General features: G+C 44.9%; 1 protein-coding gene across 1 annotated transcript in view; it reads right to left on the minus strand.

Annotated features, from left to right (window-relative positions):
• Positions 1-20,105, minus strand: part of KCNQ1 (potassium voltage-gated channel subfamily Q member 1) — a 278,960-nt gene that overhangs the window by 54,333 nt on the left and 204,522 nt on the right. Inside the window, exons 4-9 of the mRNA XM_063944343.1 lie at positions 13,671-13,797; positions 11,105-11,183; positions 9,556-9,652; positions 7,765-7,905; positions 6,638-6,748; positions 6,413-6,508 (exon numbers count right to left, since the gene is read on the minus strand). Coding sequence (XP_063800413.1) covers positions 6,413-6,508; positions 6,638-6,748; positions 7,765-7,905; positions 9,556-9,652; positions 11,105-11,183; positions 13,671-13,797 — 651 coding nt within the window. The remainder of the gene's footprint in view (positions 1-6,412; positions 6,509-6,637; positions 6,749-7,764; positions 7,906-9,555; positions 9,653-11,104; positions 11,184-13,670; positions 13,798-20,105) is intronic.

Raw genomic sequence — 20,105 nt, forward strand, 5'->3', positions numbered from 1 at the left:
CTCTGCAGCCACCACAGGAGAGACACCCTTGTCCATGGCGACAGGGTTATCCGCTGATGCATCTGCAGATGCGATCCGGACCATTTGTCCAGTAGATCCCACTGAAATGTTCTTGCATGGAATCTTCCGAATGGAATCGCTTCGTAAGAAGCCACCATTTTCCCCAGGACCCTCGTGCACTGATGCACTGAGACCTGTCCTGGTTTTAGGAGGTTCCTGACTAGCTCGGATAACTCCCTGGCCTTCTCCTCCGGGAGAAACACCTTCTTCTGGACTGTGTCCAGAATCATTCCTAGGAACAGTAGACGTGTCGTTGGAATCAGCTGCGATTTTGGAATATTTAGAATCCACCCGTGCTGACGTAACACTACCTGAGATAGTGCTACTCCGACTTCTAACTGTTCCCTGGATCTTGCCCTTATCAGGAGATCGTCCAAGTAAGGGATAATTAAAATGTCTTTTCTTCTTAGAAGAATCATCATTTCGGCCATTACCTTGGTAAAGACCCGAGGTGCCGTGGACAATCCAAACGGCAGCGTCTGAAACTGATAATGACAGTTTTGTACTACAAACCTGAGGTACCCTTGGTGAGAAGGGTATATCGGGACGTGGAGATAAGCATCCTTGATGTCCAGAGACACCATATAGTCCCCTTCTTCCAGGTTTGCTATCACTGCTCTGAGTGACTCCATCTTGAATTTGAACCTTTTTATGTAAGTGTTCAAGGATTTCAGATTTAAAATTGGTCTCACCGAGCCGTCCGGCTTCGGTACCACAAACAGCGTGGAATAATACCCCTTTCCTTGTTGCAGGAGGGGTACCTTGATTATCACCTGCTGGGAATACAGCTTGTGAATGGCTGCCAAAACTGCCTCCCTGTCGGAGGGAGACTTTGGTAAAGCAGACTTCAGGAAACGACGAGGGGGAAACGCCTCGAATTCCAGTTTGTACCCCTGCGATACTACCTGTAGAATCCAGGGATCCACTTGCGAGTGAGCCCACTGCGCGTTGAAATTCTTGAGACGGGCCCCCACCATATCTGAGTCTGCTTGTAAAGCCCCAGCGTCATGCTGAAGACTTGGCAGAAGCAGGGGAGGGCTTCTGCTCCTGTGAAGCGGCTGCATGGTGCAGTCTTTTTCCCCTTCCTCTGCCCCGGGGCAGAAAAGAGTGGCCTTTTGCTCGCTTGTACTTATGGGAACGAAAGGACTGAGTTTGAAAAGACGGTGTCTTTTTCTGCTGATGTGGAGTGACCTGGGGTAAAAAGGTGGATTTTCCAGCCGTTGCCGTGGCCACCAGGTCCGATAGACCAGCCCCAAATAACTCCTCCCCTTTATACGGCAATACTTCCATGTGCCGTTTGGAATCCGCATCCCCTGACCACTGTCGCGTCCATAACGCTCTTCTGGCAGAGATGGACATAGCACTTATTCTTGATGCCAGGGTGCAAATATCCCTCTGTGCATCACGCATATATAGTAGTGCATCCTTTAAATGTTCTATAGTTAACAAAATATTGTCCCTATCCAGGGTATCAATATTCTCGGTCAGGGAATCCGACCATGCGACTCCAGCACTGCACATCCAGGCTGAGGCGATTGCTGGTCGCAGTATAACACCAGTATGTGTGTATATACTTTTTAGGATATTTTCCAGCCTTCTATCAGCTGGTTCTTTGAGGGTAGCCGTATCAGGAGACGGTAACGCTACTTGTTTTGATAAACGTGTGAGCGCCTTATCTACCCTAGGGGGTGTTTCCCAACGCGCCCTAACCTCTGGCGGGAAAGGATATAATGCTAATAATTTTTTAGAAATTAGCTGTTTTTTATCGGGGGAAACCCACGCTTTTTCACACACCTCATTTATTTCCTCTGACTCAGGAAAAAATATTGGTAGTTTTTTCTCTCCCCACATAATACCCTTCTTTGTGGTACTTGTAGTGTCAGAAAGGTTCAATGCCTCTTTCATTGCCGTGATCATGTAACGTGTGGCCCTACTGGACATTACGTTTGTCTCGTCACCGTCGACACTAGACTCAGTATCTGTGTCAGGGTCTGTGTCGACCCACTGAGGTAACGGGCGTTTTAGCGCCCCTGACGGTGTCTGAGACGCCTGGACAGGCACTAATTGATTTGCCGGCTGTCTCATGTCGTCAACAGTTTTCTGCAAATTGCTGACATTATCACTTAATTGTTTAAATACAATCATCCAGTCAGGTGTCGACTCCCTAGGGGGTGACATCACCAACACAGGCAACTGCTCCGCCTCCACATAATTTTCCTCCTCATACATGTCGACACACGCGTACCGACACACAGCACACACACCGGGAATGCTCTGATAGAGGACAGGACCCCACTTAGCCCTTTGGAGAGACAGAGGGAGAGTCTGCCAGCACACACCCAGCGCTATATATATATATACAGGGATAACCTTATATAAGTGTTATTCCCTTATAGCTGCTGTTATTATCGTTATTTGCTGCCAAAAATGCCCCCCCTTCTCTTTTTTACCCTGATTCTGAAGCAGGACTGCAGGGGAGAGTCAGGGAGCCGTCCTTCCAGCGGAGCTGTGAGGGAAAATGGCGCTTGTGTGCTGAGGAGATAGGCTCCGCCCCTTCACGACGTCCTTATCTCCCGCTTTTCTGTGTAAAATGGCAGGGGATTAAAATACATCCATATAGCCCAGGAGCTATATGTGATGTATTCTGTTTTGCCACCTAAGGTATTCCGTTATATTGCGTCTCAGGGCGCTCCCCCCCCAGCGCCCTGCACCCTCAGTGACCGGAGTGTGAAGTGTGCTGAGAGCAATGGCACACAGCTGCGGTGCTGTGCGCTACCTTAGTCTGAAGACAGGATGTCTTCTGCTGCCGATTTCACCGGACCTCTTCGTCTCTTCTGGCTCTGTAAGGGGGACGGCGGCGCGGCTCCGGTGACCCATCCAGGCTGAACCTGTGATCGTCCCTCTGGAGCTAGTGTCCAGTAGCCTAAGAAACCCGATCCACTCTGCACTCAGGTGAGTCCGTTTCTTCTCCCCTTAGTCCCACGATGCAGTGAGCCTGTTGCCAGCAGGACTCACTGAAAATAAAAAAAACCTAACTAAACTTTTATTCTAAGCAGCTCAGGAGAGCCACCTAGATTGCACCCTTCTCGGCCGGGCACAAAAATCTAACTGAGGCTTGGAGGAGGGTCATAGGGGGAGGAGCCAGTGCACACCACCTGATCCTAAAGCTCTACTTTTTGTGCCCTGTCTCCTGCGGAGCCGCTATTCCCCATGGTCCTTTCAGGAACCCCAGCATCCACTAGGACGATAGAGAAAATCTGTTAATGACTACACAACTTGTGACTGAAAATCACCTATATATGAGTATATAGAAGTGAGATCAATCTGACCACAGTGCACCTGAATGGAGGGTCAGAACATGACTGACGTTACACAGAAAAGTCAGCACATATACTAGCAGTCAGTCACATGTTAAAGCATTAGACATTGTCATATGAGAATACAACCCCCATAACAACTTATAAAAAAGTAGGAAAATTGTACTTCTGTTTCAACTGGTTCTTTTTCAACATAACATGCAGAAAACACAGTAATATACAGATCTCATATGCAATATGTACTTAAAATTAACAATTCAGACTAACAAGTAGAGAGAATTTTTAGTACTGTATACCCTTCCTCTGTAGAGCGGGATACAGGGAGACTCACCACACTTCCATATCCAAGCAAATGCGCTCGTAAGACGCTGAGTGGATTCAGACGCTACTGATGTACACTACCGCTACTGATAACGGACACGGACGCTCAGCGACTTCCACGTGTATGCAGACACTAAGGCCTGCGACTCGGTCTAGGCGGGATCTCTAGTGTACACAACCGCAGCGTCTAAGCTGCGACCGAGTACCCTCGTGGTAGCGTCTGAGACGGAAGTGAGGTCATTCAGTACATGGACGGGAGATGCGCGGAAACTGGTCATGAACTCGGAGGAGGGGCGGGCAGGCGCCTATGATCCCTGGAGCGTAGCGCTGTCGCACTCGAGATGTTCGGCGCATCAACACACTGTTTGTAGTCTCCACCAATACAGTGTAGCTGTGTCCAGACCCCCCTAGTAAGAGGAAATCCATAGACTCACCTTCCCCCCATGCTCCGGCCACAGCCTGGATACGTCTGCTGGACCTGCTAGAACATCCGACACAGACGAGACAGCACTGTACCGCGAAGGTAAGCGTTGTTGCGACCCGGTGGGGAGTTGTTGGAGCGACTCTTTCCAGTATGCGTTTAAGACGCTGTTAAGAAAAGTTGCTCAAAAAAGTAAGTCCATAAAAATAAAATAATAAAAGCTTCAGGCTGCTATCTACAGCAGCCCTGTGACCATGCGGCTTCCTGCCGCACCAAGCAAAAAACTGATCTGAGTCAGTGGGCGGGATTATATGGGGAAGCCCCGATGCATCCTGGGAGGCCAGAAAGCTTGTGACCGTGTTGGTGCCATTTCCGCTGTCGCTCAACCATATCCCCATGTTATCCTGTGGATAATCCTGTGGACCCAGCCAGAGAAAGATAGACAGATAGATAGATAGACACAGACAGACAGACAGGCAGACAGACAGGCAGGCAGACAGACAGACAGGCAGGCAGGCAGGCAGGCAGGCAGGCAGACAGACAGACAGCCAGACAGACAGACAGACAGACAGGCAGACAGGCAGGCAGGCAGACAGACAGACAGGCAGACAGATAGATAGATAGAAAGTCTGATCATACAGCAGTTGTAATGCTGACTATATGAATGGGATAATAGGTATCTAATAAAAGAAACTTCCTAACTTGAGGCGAGTATACTAATCTAATATAGATAAAGGTTCTTAACATTTATACAGAGAACAGTTGATCTTATGAAGTTCCTTCTATCGGATAACGAGAGGTATTCAAACATACTCATATACACAGATAATTATTATTGCCACTTAGTGTGTTGGTACAATACAATAACTGCGCCCTTTGGGCCGGATTCAGATGATGTTGCAAGGAGGCTATTGTACACAAACCAGTCGATGTTTTCTTGCATATAAGCTGCAGTGCACACGCGCAGTGACTGAACTGCTACAGTGGTGACACCATGGAATTAGTCGCAGAGTGAGTGACAGGAAGACAGTGTTTGGGTGCGGTAAAGGGGAGAGGTCATTGCTCTTCAGCTGACATTTCCCAGCGTGCATAAATTAGCAGTTGTGCTCTTACTGGCTACTAGAGAGCCCTCTGTGTCCTAAAAGAGCAGTTCAGATTGTGCAACATGTTCCTATTTGCAACGATGGTACCGATGTATCAGCAATTATACACTATTGGACAGAAATTATGCGACTGCATTGGATGTCCCTATGCTCAGGTTAGCTTTTGCCCATATTAGCATATAATCGCAACTGCATATGGCAAAAGATAGCAACGGCAGCAGCAAGAACAACCACATCTGAATCAGGCGCTTTATATACGTTTGCAGAATACACAGGATATTACAAGCATACATTAACAATAACATTAATTAGTTGTGAAACGTAATAACCATACAATGCTGTAAGCATATACCCCGTGTGAGAAATCTGATGTGTTTTTATATTTGCGTGATGTAATTCTTGGACAGTTTTTGAAAGTTCAGAGCAGTTTTTCACATGACAGTAGGCTGTCATTATACATAACCACGAGACACTGCTGCACAATGTTATGAGTTGGCAGCGTGTATACAGTTTGATATTTGTTATATTAATATAAGTCAGATGTTATAGAGCACAGGTTCTCAAACTCGGTCCTCAGGACCCCACACAGTGCATGTTTTGCAGGACTCCTCACAGATTCACAAGTGAAATAATTAGCTCCAGCTGTGGACCTTTCAAAAGGTGTCTGTGAGTAATTAATAAACCTGTGCACTTGCTGGGTTACCTGCAAAACGTGCACTGTGTGGGGTCCTGAGGACCGAGTTTGAGAACCCCTGTTATAGAGCATATCAGGTAGAGCACTGACACACCAGCAGGGACACCTGCCGACGTACGTTTCACTATTGATCTTTCTCGCAGGCAACCAGTTGTAAGAAGCGCCCTTTTATCACCTGAAGATATTTGAATAGGCCAAGGGTAGTTGCTCATGTATACTTAAATGGTAGGAGTCAGCTAAAAGGAACACACATACAATTGATAGGTTGATTTGACCTTAGTCGATCATTGATCTATTTGATAGAACAATCTGTTCTTACTCTGTTGGCTGTGATTCCAACTAATACTGTATAATCAATCTTATTCTGATAGAAGATAGAAACTGAGGTTATGTTATAATTCATAAATGGTTAAATTAATCCTGTGTATAGTGTGCAGGCTGCGAGACCACTTTCTGCAACAGGGCCCTGTATAACGCGCCAAATGGAATTTGCTACCTGAATAAGAGATGCAGCTGCTGGAATTTGACGGTTAAAGTGCTTCTGTCTCTGCTTCTGCTGTACTTTCAGGGCAAAACCAGAGCCAAGGATACCCTGTGGACCGAGACAGGTGAAACTGTGAGCACACCGACAGTCAGGCATCCAGAAATCAAATCAATACAGTAGGTACATGTTTATGGTACTATTATGTGTTGGTGATTGCATGGTAAAGTAAGCTCATACCGCTGGCAGTGCAAAGAAGGAAATGGCGAAGACCGAAAAGCAGGACGCTATTGTTTTCCCAATCCACGTCTGGGGAACCTTGTCTCCATAGCCAATGGTTGTAACTGTGACCTAGAGATAGAAGGCAGGTATTATTCCAGGTGAGGCATACAAGGACATACACTGGACACATAGGAGGTCATATATAAAAAGGCACACAAGGTCTGCTCTAGCAAAATGTCCTAGTTTTGCACTGGAGTAATACCAACAGCCCAAAGGGCAGGCTCCTACCCATGTCACTAACGGACACTCTTTCTCTCATAAAGATAATGCTCAGCCACATACATAAAATGTATCTACCATATAAATGTGCACTACAAAGGCACAAAATATGTCCCATTGGAAATGTGGAATAAAACCTGAAGACCATCTTAACTAGTGCAAAGCAAGTCCTTTTTGTGTGGTCAGCTAGCTATGAGGAATCTGTACAGGAAGTGATATGATACAGCAGCCAAGTTCCACTGTGCTTCATATACAGACTCAGTCGCATACAGATATATCAGTATCACATATCAAATTAATCAGCACAGTCTCCTGGTGCGTTCTAGTCACATTGCATTGCAACTGCATTTTCGAGTAGAAAAAAAAAGCAAAAAGATACTGTATATGGAACTTGAAGAACCACAAGGGACCTGACGGGCTCACTCTTGTCAGTATTCTTGCGCCTCATGGCATATTGAGGCTAGTTGTAAGAGGACATATCTGTAAGCAGAACTTTAATATCATTGAACCGAGGAATTCTTCATGGGGATTTGATGTCATTTTTGACCATGAGACAGATAATAATCAATGCTTTTTGGGCTTTAAATTACTTATATAAACTCACAAAAAATGCATATATGTTGGCCATACATCTTTTACCACTTTTTTGAACAACCCTCCTAATTTTGTAGACATGCTAATTAAATAAGGAATCTTTGCAAATTCCCATATGACAAGTAGTACTGGACAACTGGACTGAACAAGTCCTAAGTTCTAGACCTGTAAGCTAGAAGATCCTACATTCCTACTATACCCTACCAAGCTACATGCAGTGGATTACTTGCCAGGTTCTGCATACCAAATCGTCAAGTACTGGGTATACTTACTACTCCCCACCACAGAGCATCAGCATAACTGCCAAACTGGTACTCTCCAGACCCATCAATAGCATCTTTTTCAGCAAGGTACACAAAATAAGAAGAGAAGATCAAGCCCAGGAACCCAATGTACAGTGTTGTTATCAGTTCCTTGAAAACACAACACAAGTGAGACAAATATAAATAAATGAGAGAAAAAAAGATTCTTTTACTTGCTATTATCTAATAATATTTTATGAATTTAAATGAAAATGGTATATGTGCAATAGTGAAAAATACAATAAAATAACACAATTTAATCATCTATATAAAGGATTATATAGAGAATATTAACCTTATTAGAAAGCATTGGGGGGTGGGGAAGCACAGCAATGAAGACAGGTAACGGTAGGAGATAAGAGAGTGTGGAAGAGGAATAAGAGCATGTCTCCTATTGATCTAACAGCAATTATTTATGAAACCTAGTTTAGGAGGTACTCCTCCTCCATCATGGGGGATAGTGGCCTGGTCATTTGTTTAGGTGTGATTAATAGACCGGACCAGTAGTTCCCATACTGTGTGCCTAGGCACTCTGTGGTGGCACGAGGCTCTTGCAGGGGTGCCTTGGGTTGGTGGTCCAGGACCAAATAAAAAAATTTATGGTCAAAGTGATAGACAAAACCCATGCTGGTGCTAACCATAAAACATGTGGACAGTCAGAAGAACAACTATACAACACCACGTAAATGACTATAATGATGTCAGGTAGGCACAATTTACTTTAATTAATATATTTTTTTTCAAACTTATCATTAAAAAAAAAATTCATCTTAGGGGAGCAATGAAAAAAAATGTGATACTCTAGGGTGCCGTGATTCAAGAACGTTTGGGAACCGCTGGACCAGACAGTACAAATTATGTTTTATATGCCACCACCTATCGCTTTGAGGAACATGTAAAACATGGTTCCCTTTCTTAAGTAAATGTATCCACTTTATCATCCAATAAGTGATCTTCTCTGTGGCAGTTATAAACCTGATTCCGGTCTAATCATCTTGGATAAATAGGTGGTATAGGGCTAAATCCAGAAAATTGCAATCATTCATTTTTCTGCATGCAAGGAATGAAATGCTAATTTATCAGGGTATCCGGTCTTTAGGTCGACCACACTTAGGTCGACAGTCATTAGATTGACCACTATTGGTCCACATGTTCTTTAGGTCGACATGGTCAGTAGGCCAACATGGCAAAGGTCAACACATGAAAAGGTCGACATGGGTTTTTCACAATTTTTTTTTTAACTTTTTCATACTTAACGATCCACGTGGACTATGATTGTGAATAGTAACCTGTGCCGACCTTTTTCCATGTCGATCTACATAATTCCAGGTGTCGACCTAGTCACTGTTGACCAATAGTGGTCGACCTAGTTAGGGTCAACCCAATGAACCACACCCATTTATCAGGGCCTGTGCTGAGGATAGAAACAAGCAGACATAATAATGTTGGCCATACACAGGTCTACAGGAGCACTGCATCCGACTGCCAAGTGACTGCTCTCTTGCCAGGATCGGCCTCACATTTATTCCGCCAGATTTAATTTGTTGTGCCAAGATGAGTCCTGCATACAAGCCCACATGTGGTCATCAGCCAAGGGGATTTACTATCCACCCTGATTAACATCAAATATAGGTCAGCAATATTTTGTGGTGCAATCTGTGTGATATGTCTAACTGGTCACCAAAATCAAGAATGTATGAGCATTTTACTCATGCCGCCTCTCATTATTCCATTTATTGTACAGAAGCGGATGTGACTTACCTGTCTGTGTATAAAAACCACTGATCCCAGTAATCTCCATGTGCCACCTTGACGGTCAACATGTAACATTCGTAAAATCTGCAGAAATCGGATTCCCCTGCCAGACAATACCGGTTTAATTAATAGATAGCTTTCATTAGACAAATGTCACATAGGTGGAGTTACAAATCGTTAAAATATAGCCTACTCATAAATCCAGTGTGTTAAATAAAAAAAATGCCGTAAATGAGGGTTGAGAAAGTGTTTCTTGTTATTAACAAAAAACTAACAGCGTACAATTTTTATTTTTAATTTGGTTCATATTTAAATTGATGCTTTACTGAAATATGTATTTTGTAAAGCAATTTCAATACAAGTATTGCTGGTTCTGCAGTTACTGTATGCATGATCAAAAAATCTGTATGGTGTCCAATTCCAAAAGTGGGAATGCAAAAAGTTACGGATAAAACCAGAGTATATAGAACTGGCAAAGCAAGGGAAGTATTACTGGGCAACTGGTTGATATCAATAAACGTGTTCATGGTCTGAAATTTCAAGGACTGCCCTAGAAATAAGAGACTGTTGGAAACCAGAGAAGAAGAATTAAAAGAAACAACGCGTTTCTTATTTTGTCAAATTTCACCAACTGTTATTTTTTGAAAGGTCACAAAACAAAATGAGAGGGCTGCACATACAGACTATTACACTATTTCGTATATATATTTTTTAATTCTATTGAATTCTACAGAGACTGATATCAAAGGGTTTTCAAAGCTGAAAAGTACTGCAGCACCTTACTTGCCAAACTAGCATGAAGTGTTTGTAATTTGCAAAAGGTACAGCAGAAAACGACAGCCTGATCATGTCTCTTTCAATGGACTGAACACAGAAATAAATGATATGAGTGAACAGTTCAATAAAATAGACTAGTTTTCCAATGGAACAAGACTTTGGGTTATGTTTACAAAAGTGGAGCTGTTGCCCATAGCAGCCAATCAGATTCTACGATCTAGCACCTTCTAGAACATAATATCACAATCTGATTGGTTGCTACGGGCAACATCTCCACTTTTGTAAATCCACACTTTAGTAAATATACCCCTAATATGAGAGAGTGAATGAGAGAGTGAATGAGAGAGAGAATGAGAGAGAAAGAAAGAAAGAAAGAAAGAAAGAAAGAAAGAAAGAAAGAAAGAAAGAAAGAAAGAAAGAAAGAAAGAAAGAAAGAAAGAAAGAAAAAGAAAGAAAAAGAAAGAAAGAAAGAAAGAAAGAAAGAAAAAGAAAGAAAGAAAGAAAGAGAAAGAAAGAAAGAAAAAGAAAGAAAGAAAGAAAGAAAGAAAGAAAGAAAGAAAGAAAGAAAGAAAGAAAGAAAGAAAGAAAGAAAGGAAAAGAAAAAAGAAAAAGAAAGAAAAAAGGAAAAGAAAGAAAAAGAAAGAAATAAAGGCTTTTTTGTATTGGTAATTAATGGATCACTTGTAGCTCATTCTCCACAAAAACACTGAGGAACTTGGTACCTTTATTACTAAATTCTTATTAATTCATTAAAAAAAAGTGCAAATACAAAACTTACCGTATTGCTGATGTTGCAAAGACTTGTCCATTTGATCCCACACAAAGAACTATAACGGAAGCTACAACTACAATTAAATCTGCAACAAGAAAACATATCCTATTTAAATAATGTGTAGTCAAACAACCTTTTTGTTTCCAAAAGAGCAGTTATATTTCTGTACAATCATATACTCTATCAGAGTACTGCAAGGCTGTCTTAGGTTTTCTGCTTTTCTCAATCTAAACCACATCACTTGGCAAACTAATCAGCTCTTTCGGATTTCAGTATAACCTGTAGGCAGATGATACTCAAATCTACCTATTCTCCCCAGATTTGGCATCATCTGTATTGGGCCATGTCACTGAATGCCTTCCTGTTGTTTCCTCTTGGATGACATCTCGCCACCTGAAACTTAATATTTCCAAAGCAGAATTAATTTTGTTTCCATCGGCCAATAATAGTTACCAACTTGATCTCTCTATCACCATTGATAACTCAACAATCACCGCTACCCCACAAGCTCGCTCCCTATGTGTCATTCTCGACTCTGAACTGTCCTTTGTTCTCCACATTCAGTCGGTCTCAAAATTATGTTACATACATCTAAGAAACATATCCAAAATGTGACCATATCTTACACAAGAAATAGCAAAAACTCTAATCCATGCACTCATTATCTCCCACATTGTTTCTTGTAATAGTCTCCTGACCGGTCTTCCCAAACATAGGCTCACACCACTACAATCCATTTTGAATGCAACTGCAAGGCTGATTTTCCTTGCAAGACGTTCATCGTCTGCAGATCCACTCTGTCAGTCCCTCCATTGGTTCCGGTATTCTACCATAATCAATATAAAATACTTTTACTCACATACAAGGCTGTTAACCAAACTGCACCAACATACTGTACATCTCTTCACTCATCTCAAAATATCTCCCTACCCGACCTCTACGCTCTGCACAAGAGCTGCGACTCTCATACACACGCATTACTTACTCCCACTGAAAATGACAGGACCTTCTTCGGGCTGCGCCCACTCTGTGGAGTGCCCTACCACCCACAATAAGACTCACCTCTAGTCTCTAAACCTTCAAACGTTCCCTGAAAAATCACCTCTTCAGGCAAGTTAATCAAATTCCGAACCCATCCACATAACCTACAATGCCTCCTTCTCTAATTACATCCCCTCTGTACAGTTCACACATAACCTCACATATTTTATCTTCCTTCACTTTCACAAACCTTCTGACCCTTGGCCAACATTGCTGGGTGGCCATATCATACAGTCCACTAATACCCTTTGCAATCTGGTGGACCATTATGCAATAGATAGCGTCTATCCTTGTGTGTCACTGCCTAGGTCTCTATAGATTGGAAGTTTGCGAGCAGGGCCCTCCTACCTCTATGTCTGTCTGTTTTTACCCAGTTTTGTTCTATTATTCTTGTTCTAATTGTAAAGCGCAACGGAATATGCTGTGCTATATAAGAAATTGTCAATAAATAATAAATATACAATTAAGGTAAATATGTCTACATTTATTTTATTTATTAAGCAATCCTTGTGTAGAAACTTTTTTGCTGTTGTGCCATTAGGACAATTACAGTATATTAATGGCATCAATATGAATAAAATACATTAACTTCAACGGGCATCAATCCATTTTGCTTTCAGAATATTATTTATTAATTTTACCTAAAATTATGATTAGTTTGCCCATCTGCAATTAATTGCACCTGTCACCAATAAACCTGTAAATAAAAAGTTATCCAATGATACACCAAAACTCAACATCAAATGGAATGATCGGACTGTGGTAAGTGTGGTCAGCTTATAGGATAACTTATACTGGAATCTAGAAATTATCCTCATCAAACAACGTGCTCGATTCAGAGATGGACGCTATTTGCATTGCTGCTACGTCTGTGAACGCTGACTGCTGGCATTGCAGATCTGATTGTTGCGTCCAAAGACCATGTGAGTGAGCCCAAGCCTACGCAGTATGGACGCCTCAGCTCCGTATCAGAGGCCAGTAACTCTGCGGCAGAAGACACAGACACTGTCCTCACCACTCTCAGAAGATAGGGCTGACACAGTGCCAATTATGCTACAGCTTAGGGGCACTGCGACCGCAGTCACAGAGAAATACCTGCACACGAGCAGCACATTTTCCAATCACTGGAGATGTACATAAACCATCGGGTTTGCGTACATCACTAAATATGACCCGAGTTTCGGCCCATCTTAGAAAAAGCGAATATACTGACCACAGCAAACATCGGGAGATTGGCTGGATGAGTTGTATCGTGTACCATGGACTGTAGGCAAGTAATATTCTTAATCTTATATACTAAAACGCTAACGCTCCTCCTCACCTCTATAGGTAGAATTAAATTGTTTTGTGTGCCGGCGGCCAGTAGATGGCCTCCAATGGAGCAATTCAATTGTTGCTCCGTTTGGGTGCGCACAGCCGCTGGTGCTGACATTACTGTTATGCTGTTCCATCATTTTGATGGGCTGGTAACTAGTTATATATAAAACCTGAAATAAAGCCTTATGGGTGTGTATTGCATTCATACACTTACCTATGACAGAAATTGGTTTCCTAGCGAAGCGAAGTCTTCCCCATACCCCGACATATTTGCTTCGGCAACCTGCAGACCACAATCGGATAACATATTCTGTTCCAAAAAATACCACCAACACGATTTCCTGTAGAGGACATGCAAAAAATAAAATTATGTATACACTAAAACCTCATAAAAATGAAAAAGTGAAAGTGTTCCAGAGACATTTTAATGTGTTATCAAGGTGTAGAAAAGGTTTGCATCAGATATTGATTTTTGCTTCATTATTTTCACCAACCAGAGTTCTCAGACTTCAATTCAACGTCACACGTAATTAAAGCACCACAAAGACATTGCCTTGCATACAGAATCTAATAATATAATACATACATAAACCTGTATACAGTATGTATTGAGGGAAATCCTAGAAGAAACACAGGGGCTGAAATATGAAGTTATCCAACACATTGTTCTATACCTGGGTTTTGGAGGGGTTATGCTGAGCCAACTGCTCATAATGGGTTTCATTCCGACCCGATTGTTCGCTGCAGTTTATCATAGCGCAGTGATCGGGTCAGACCTGCGCATGCACTGGCGCCGCAGTACGCCGGCGCATGCTGGACGGCCGAAGGCCTTTTTCCCTAGTGATTGCCTCTGCCTGATTGACAGGCAGAGGAGGTCGCTGGGCGGGAGGTCGCTGGACAGCGGCGTTAAGCTGCCGTTTAGGGGGCACAGTCCAGCAAACGCAGGCGTGGCCACACCGTTGGGGTGGGGGGGGGGCGCGCCAGCTGCGTGACGTCACACGCAGGCGCTGCGACCCGGGCAAAGAAGAGGTTCTCCCAACCAGCCGCAGGAGCTGTGTTGGCCGGGAGTTATTCCTCAAATGCAAAAGCATCGCCGCTGTGCGATGCTTTTGTATTTCTGCAGGGGGGGCGCCCGCATGTCTGTGGGAGGCCCCTGTGCTGGGCGTCCCCCCGCATGTCTGAGTGCCTGATCGTAGCTGTGCTAAATTTAGCACAGCTACGATCAACTTGGAATGACCCCCAATATGCATTAGTTTGCAAAAGTGTTTATGAGAACTATGTGTGCAAGTGGTTTGTGCCGTAACAGGGCTTTACAGCACCTTGTGCTTCCACACCCCTTGAGCATGACATCAGGCTCAGGGGGAAGGGCTGCAGGGTGCATGTCTGTAGCCTCTAAAGTATGCTCCAGCAACAATGCAGCAGCATTTCTAGTTGCAGGGTGCCATTCTAGGAACCCTGCAAGCCAGATGCAAGGACTGCTGCAGTGATGGTGCCGCCCCAGAGCCCGGTGTTTTATGTAATGGCACCACTGTCACATCTCTAGTTACAGCCCTCACAATGGTTTTTCACATGTAGTTGGTCCCCTTTTAGAGGCTTTAACAGCCAGCATTATTCTAGTATGGCTTGCCACAAGATTTTGAAATATGGCTGCAGGGAATTTGCTTTCATTCCAACCACAAGAGCATTTGTGAGATCAGGCACTGTTGGGCGATAATGTCTGACTCTTAGTGGGCATTCCAGTTCATCATTAAAGGTGTTTGATGGGGCCGAGGTCAGGGCTGTGCAGACCAGTCAAGTCCTTCCACACAAAATTTGTTATGAACCAATTTTTAATGCTGGATCTCGCTTTGTGCATGGGGGTATTGCCACCCTATGGGCGCAATATATTAAAGGGAGTAAAAATGTGATGCATAGTACATCCCGCCCTTAAAAAGGAAATGGCCTTGCCCAACTATAGCCAGAAATTTGGAAATATGGTTTATTGCAGCATTGTTACTGGATGATAACATGGGTTCCTAGCTATGGCCATTTGTTGGTATGACTATAGAGGTGGGCAAGGGCTTGAGGACAAAGACTAGCAAAAATAAGAATTTACTCACCGGTAATTCTATTTCTCGTAGTCCGTAGTGGATGCTGGGGACTCCGTAAGGACCATTGGGAATAGACGGCTCCGCAGGAGACTGGGCACATCTAAAGAAAGATTTAGGACTATCTGGTGTGCACTGGCTCCTCCCCCTATGACCCTCCTCCAAGCCTCAGTTAGGACACTGTGCCCGGAAGAGCTGACACAATAAGGAAGGATTTTGAATCCCGGGTAAGACTCACCAATCACACCATATAACACGTGATAGGAACCCCGGTTAACAGTATGATAACAATGGAGCCTCTGAACAGAAGGCTCGCAATAACCCGATTTGTGTAACAATAACTATTTACAAGTATTGCAGACAATCCGCACTTGGGATGGGCGCCCAGCATCCACTACGGACTACGAGAAATAGAATTACCGGTGAGTAAATTCTTATTTTCTCTGACGTCCTAGTGGATGCTGGGGACTCCGTAAGGACCATGGGGATTATACCAAAGCTCCCAAACGGGCGGGAGAGTGCGGATGACTCTGCAGCACCGAATGAGAGAACTCCAGGTCCTCCTCAGCCAGGGTATCAAATTTGTAGAATTTTGCAAACGTGTTTGCCCCTGACCAAGTAGCAGCTCGGCAAGTTGTAAAGCCGAGACCCCTCGGGCAGCCGCCCAAGATGAGCCCACCTTCCTTGTGGAATGGGTTTTTACAGATTTAGGCTGCGGTAATCCCACAGCAGAATGCGCCAGCTGAATAGTGCTACAAATCCAGCGCGTGATAGTCTGCTTAGAAGCAGGAGCACCCAGCTTGTTGGGTGCATACAGGATAAACAGCGAGTCAGTTTTCCTGACTCCAGCCGTCCTGGAAACATAAATTTTCAGGACCCTGACTACGTCCAGTAACTTGGAATCCTCCAAGTCCCTAGTAGCCGCAGGCACAACAATAGGTTGGTTCAAGTGAAAAGCTGAGACCACCTTCGGGAGAAACTGAGGACGAGTCCTCAACTCTGCCCTATCCATATGGAAAATCAGATAAGGGCTTTTACAAGACAAAGCCGCCATTTCTGATACACGCCTGGCCGAAGCCAGGGCCAACAGCATGACCACTTTCCACGTGAGATATTTCAAATCCACAGTCTTAAGTGGCTCAAACCAATGTGATCTCAGGAATTCTAAAACCACATTGAGATCCCAAGGTGCCACTGGGGGCACAAAAGGAGGCTGAATATGCAGAACTCCTTTGACAAAAGTCTGAACTTCAGGCAGTGAAGCCAGTTCTTTCTGGAAGAAAATCGACAGAGCCAAAATCTGGACCTTAATGGACCCCAATTTGAGGCCCAACGTCACCCCTGCTTGCGGGAAATGCAGGAATCGACCCAGTTGAAATTCCTCCGTTGGGGCCTTCCTGGCCTCACACCAAGCAACATATTTCCGCCAAATGCGGTGATAATGTTTTGCAGTGACATCCTTCCTGGCTTTGATCAGGGTAGGGATGACTTCCTCCAGAATGCCTTTTTCCTTCAGGATCCGGTGTTCAACCGCCATGCCGTCAAACGCAGCCGCGGTAAGTCTTGGAACAGGCAGGGCCCCTGCTGCAGCAGGTCCTGCCTTAGCGGTAGAGGCCATGGGTCCTCTGAAAGCATCTCTTGAAGTTCCGGGTACCAAGCTCTTCTTGGCCAATCCGGAACCACGAGTATAGGTTTCACTCCTCGCCTTCGTATTATTCTCAGTACCTTGGGAATGAGAGGCAGAGGAGGAAACACATAAACCGACTGGTACACCCACGGTGTTACTAGAGCGTCCACAGCGATCGCCTGAGGGTCCCTTGACCTGGCGCAATATCTTTTTAGCTTTTTGTTGAGGCGGGACGCCATCATGTCCACCTGTGGTCTTTCCCAACGGTTTACCAGCATTTGGAAGACTTCTGGATGAAGTCCCCACTCTCCCGGGTGGAGGTCGTGCCTGCTGAGGAAGTCTGCTTCCCAGTTGTCCACTCCCAGAATGAACACTGCTGTCAGTGCTAACACGTGATTTTCCGCCCATCGGAGAATCCTTGTGGCTTCTGCCATTGCCCTCCTGCTTCTTGTGCAGCCCTGTCTGTTTACATGGTCGACCGTCATGATGTTGTCTGATTGGATCAGTACCGGCTGGTTCTGAAGCAGGGGTCTTGCTTGGCTTAGGGCATTGTAAATGGCCCTTAGCTCCAGAATATTTATGTGAAGTGAAATCTCCTGAGTTGACCACAGTCCTTGGAAATGTCTTCCCTGTGTGACTGCACCCCAGCCCCGAAGGCTGGCATCCGTGGTCACCAGGACCCAGTCCTGTATTCCGAATCTGCGGCCCTCTAGTAGATGAGCCCTCTGCAGCCACCACAGCAGCGACACCCTGGTCCTTGCCGACAGGGTTATCCGCTGCTGCATCTGGAGATGGGACCCGGACCACTTGTCCAACAGGTCCCACTGGAAAATCCTTGCGTGGAACCTTCCGAATGGAATTGCTTCGTACGAAGCTACCATTTTTCCCAGGACTCGTGTGCATTGATGTACCTACACCTGTCCTGGTTTTAGGAGGTTTCTGACTAGAGATGACAACTCCTCGGCTTTTTCCACTGGAAGAAACACTTTTTTCTGGTCTGTGTCCAGAATCATTTCCAGGAACAGAAGACGTGTCGTCGGGACCAGCTGTGACTTTGGAATATTGAGAATCCAGCCGTGCTGTTGCAGCACTTCCCGAGAAAGTGCTACCCCCACTACCAACTGTTCCTTGGACCTCGCCTTTATCAGGAGATCGTCCAAGTACGGGATAATTAAAACTCCCTTCTTGCGAAGGAGTATCATCATTTCGGCCACTACCTTGGTAAAGACCCTCGGTGCCGTTGATAACCCAAACGGCAGCGTCTGGAACTGATAGTGACAGTCCTGTACCACAAATCTGAGGTACTCCTGGTGAGGAGGGTAAATGGGGACATGCAGGTACGCATCCTTGATGTCCAGGGAGACCATGTAATCCCCCTCGTCCAGGCTCGCAATAACCGCCCTGAGCGATTCCATCTTGAACTTGAATCTTTTGATATAAGTGTTCAAGGATTTTACATTTAAGATGGGTCTCACCGAACCGTCCGGTTTCGGTACCACAAACATTGTGGAATAGTAACCCTTTCCTTGTTGAAGGAGGGGTACCTTGACAATCACTTGCTGTGAATACAGTTTTTGAATAGCCACCAACACTGCCTCCCTGGCAGAGGGAGTTGCCGGTAAGGCAGATTTTAGGAAACGGCGGGGGGGGGGAGACGTCTCGAATTCCAGCCTGTACCCCTGAGATACTACTTGAAGGACCCAGGGATCCACCTGTGAGAGAGCCCACTGTGCGCTGAAATTCCTGAGACGGGCCCCCACCGTACCCGGGTCCGCCTGAGCAGCCCCAGCGTCATGCTGTGGACTTACCGGACGCAGGGGAGGACTTCTGCTCTTGGGAACTAGCTGTGTGCTGCAGCTTTTTCCCCCTACCTCTGCCTCTCGGCAGAAAGGATGAGCCTCTAGCCCTCTTGCTTTTTTGGGACCGAAAGGACTGTACCTGGTAATACGGTGCTTTCTTTTGCTGTGGGGTAGTCTGTGGCAAAAAAGTCGATTTCCCAGCAGTAGCTGTGGAAACGAGGTCTGAAAGACCATCCCCAAACAGTTCCACCCCCTTACAGGGCAAAACTTCCATGTGCCGCTTCGAGTCGGCATCGCCTGACCATTGCCGAGTCCATAATCCCCTTCTGGCGGCAATGGACATAGCGCTTATTTTTGATGCCAGCCGGCAAATATCCCTCTGTGCATCACGCATGTATAAGACGGCGTCTTTTACATGCTCTATCGTCAGCAAAATATTGTCCCTATCCATAGTATCAATATTATCCGACAGGGAATCTGACCACGCAGCTGCAGCACTGCACATCCATGCCGATGCAATAGCTGGTCTCAAAGCTATATACACACACACGGGCATTATATTAAGGGTAGTTTCCTGCTTTCTATCAGCAGGTTCCTTTAGGGCGGCCGTATCCGGAGACGGTAGTGCCACCTTTTTTGATAAGCGTGTCAGCGCTTTATCTACCCTAGGGGGTGTTTCCCAACGTGGCCTATCCTCTGGCGGGAAAGGGTACGCTGCCAATAACCGTTTAGAAATGATCAATTTCTTATCTGGGGAAGTCCACGCTTCCTCACACACCTCATTAAATTCCTCAGATGCAGGAAAAACTACTGGTAGTTTTTTCTCACCAAACATAATACCCTTTTTTGTGGTACCTGGGGTATTATCAGAAATGTGTAATACATTTTTCATTGCCTCAATCATGTAACGGGTGGACCTATTGGAGGGTACACTAGTCTCATCGTAGTCGACACTGGAGTCGGTATCCGTGTCGACATCTGTGTCTGTCATCTGAGGTAGCGGGCGTTTTAAAGCCCCTGATGACATTTGAGACGCTGGAACAGGCACAAGCTGAGTAGCCGGCTGTCCTATGTCGTCAAACCTTTTATGTAAGGCGTTGACACTGTCACGTAATTCCTTCCATAAGTCCATCCAC

The sequence above is a fragment of the Pseudophryne corroboree genome, chromosome 11, assembly GCF_028390025.1.
Source record: "Pseudophryne corroboree isolate aPseCor3 chromosome 11, aPseCor3.hap2, whole genome shotgun sequence".
NCBI lineage: Eukaryota > Metazoa > Chordata > Amphibia > Anura > Myobatrachidae > Pseudophryne > Pseudophryne corroboree.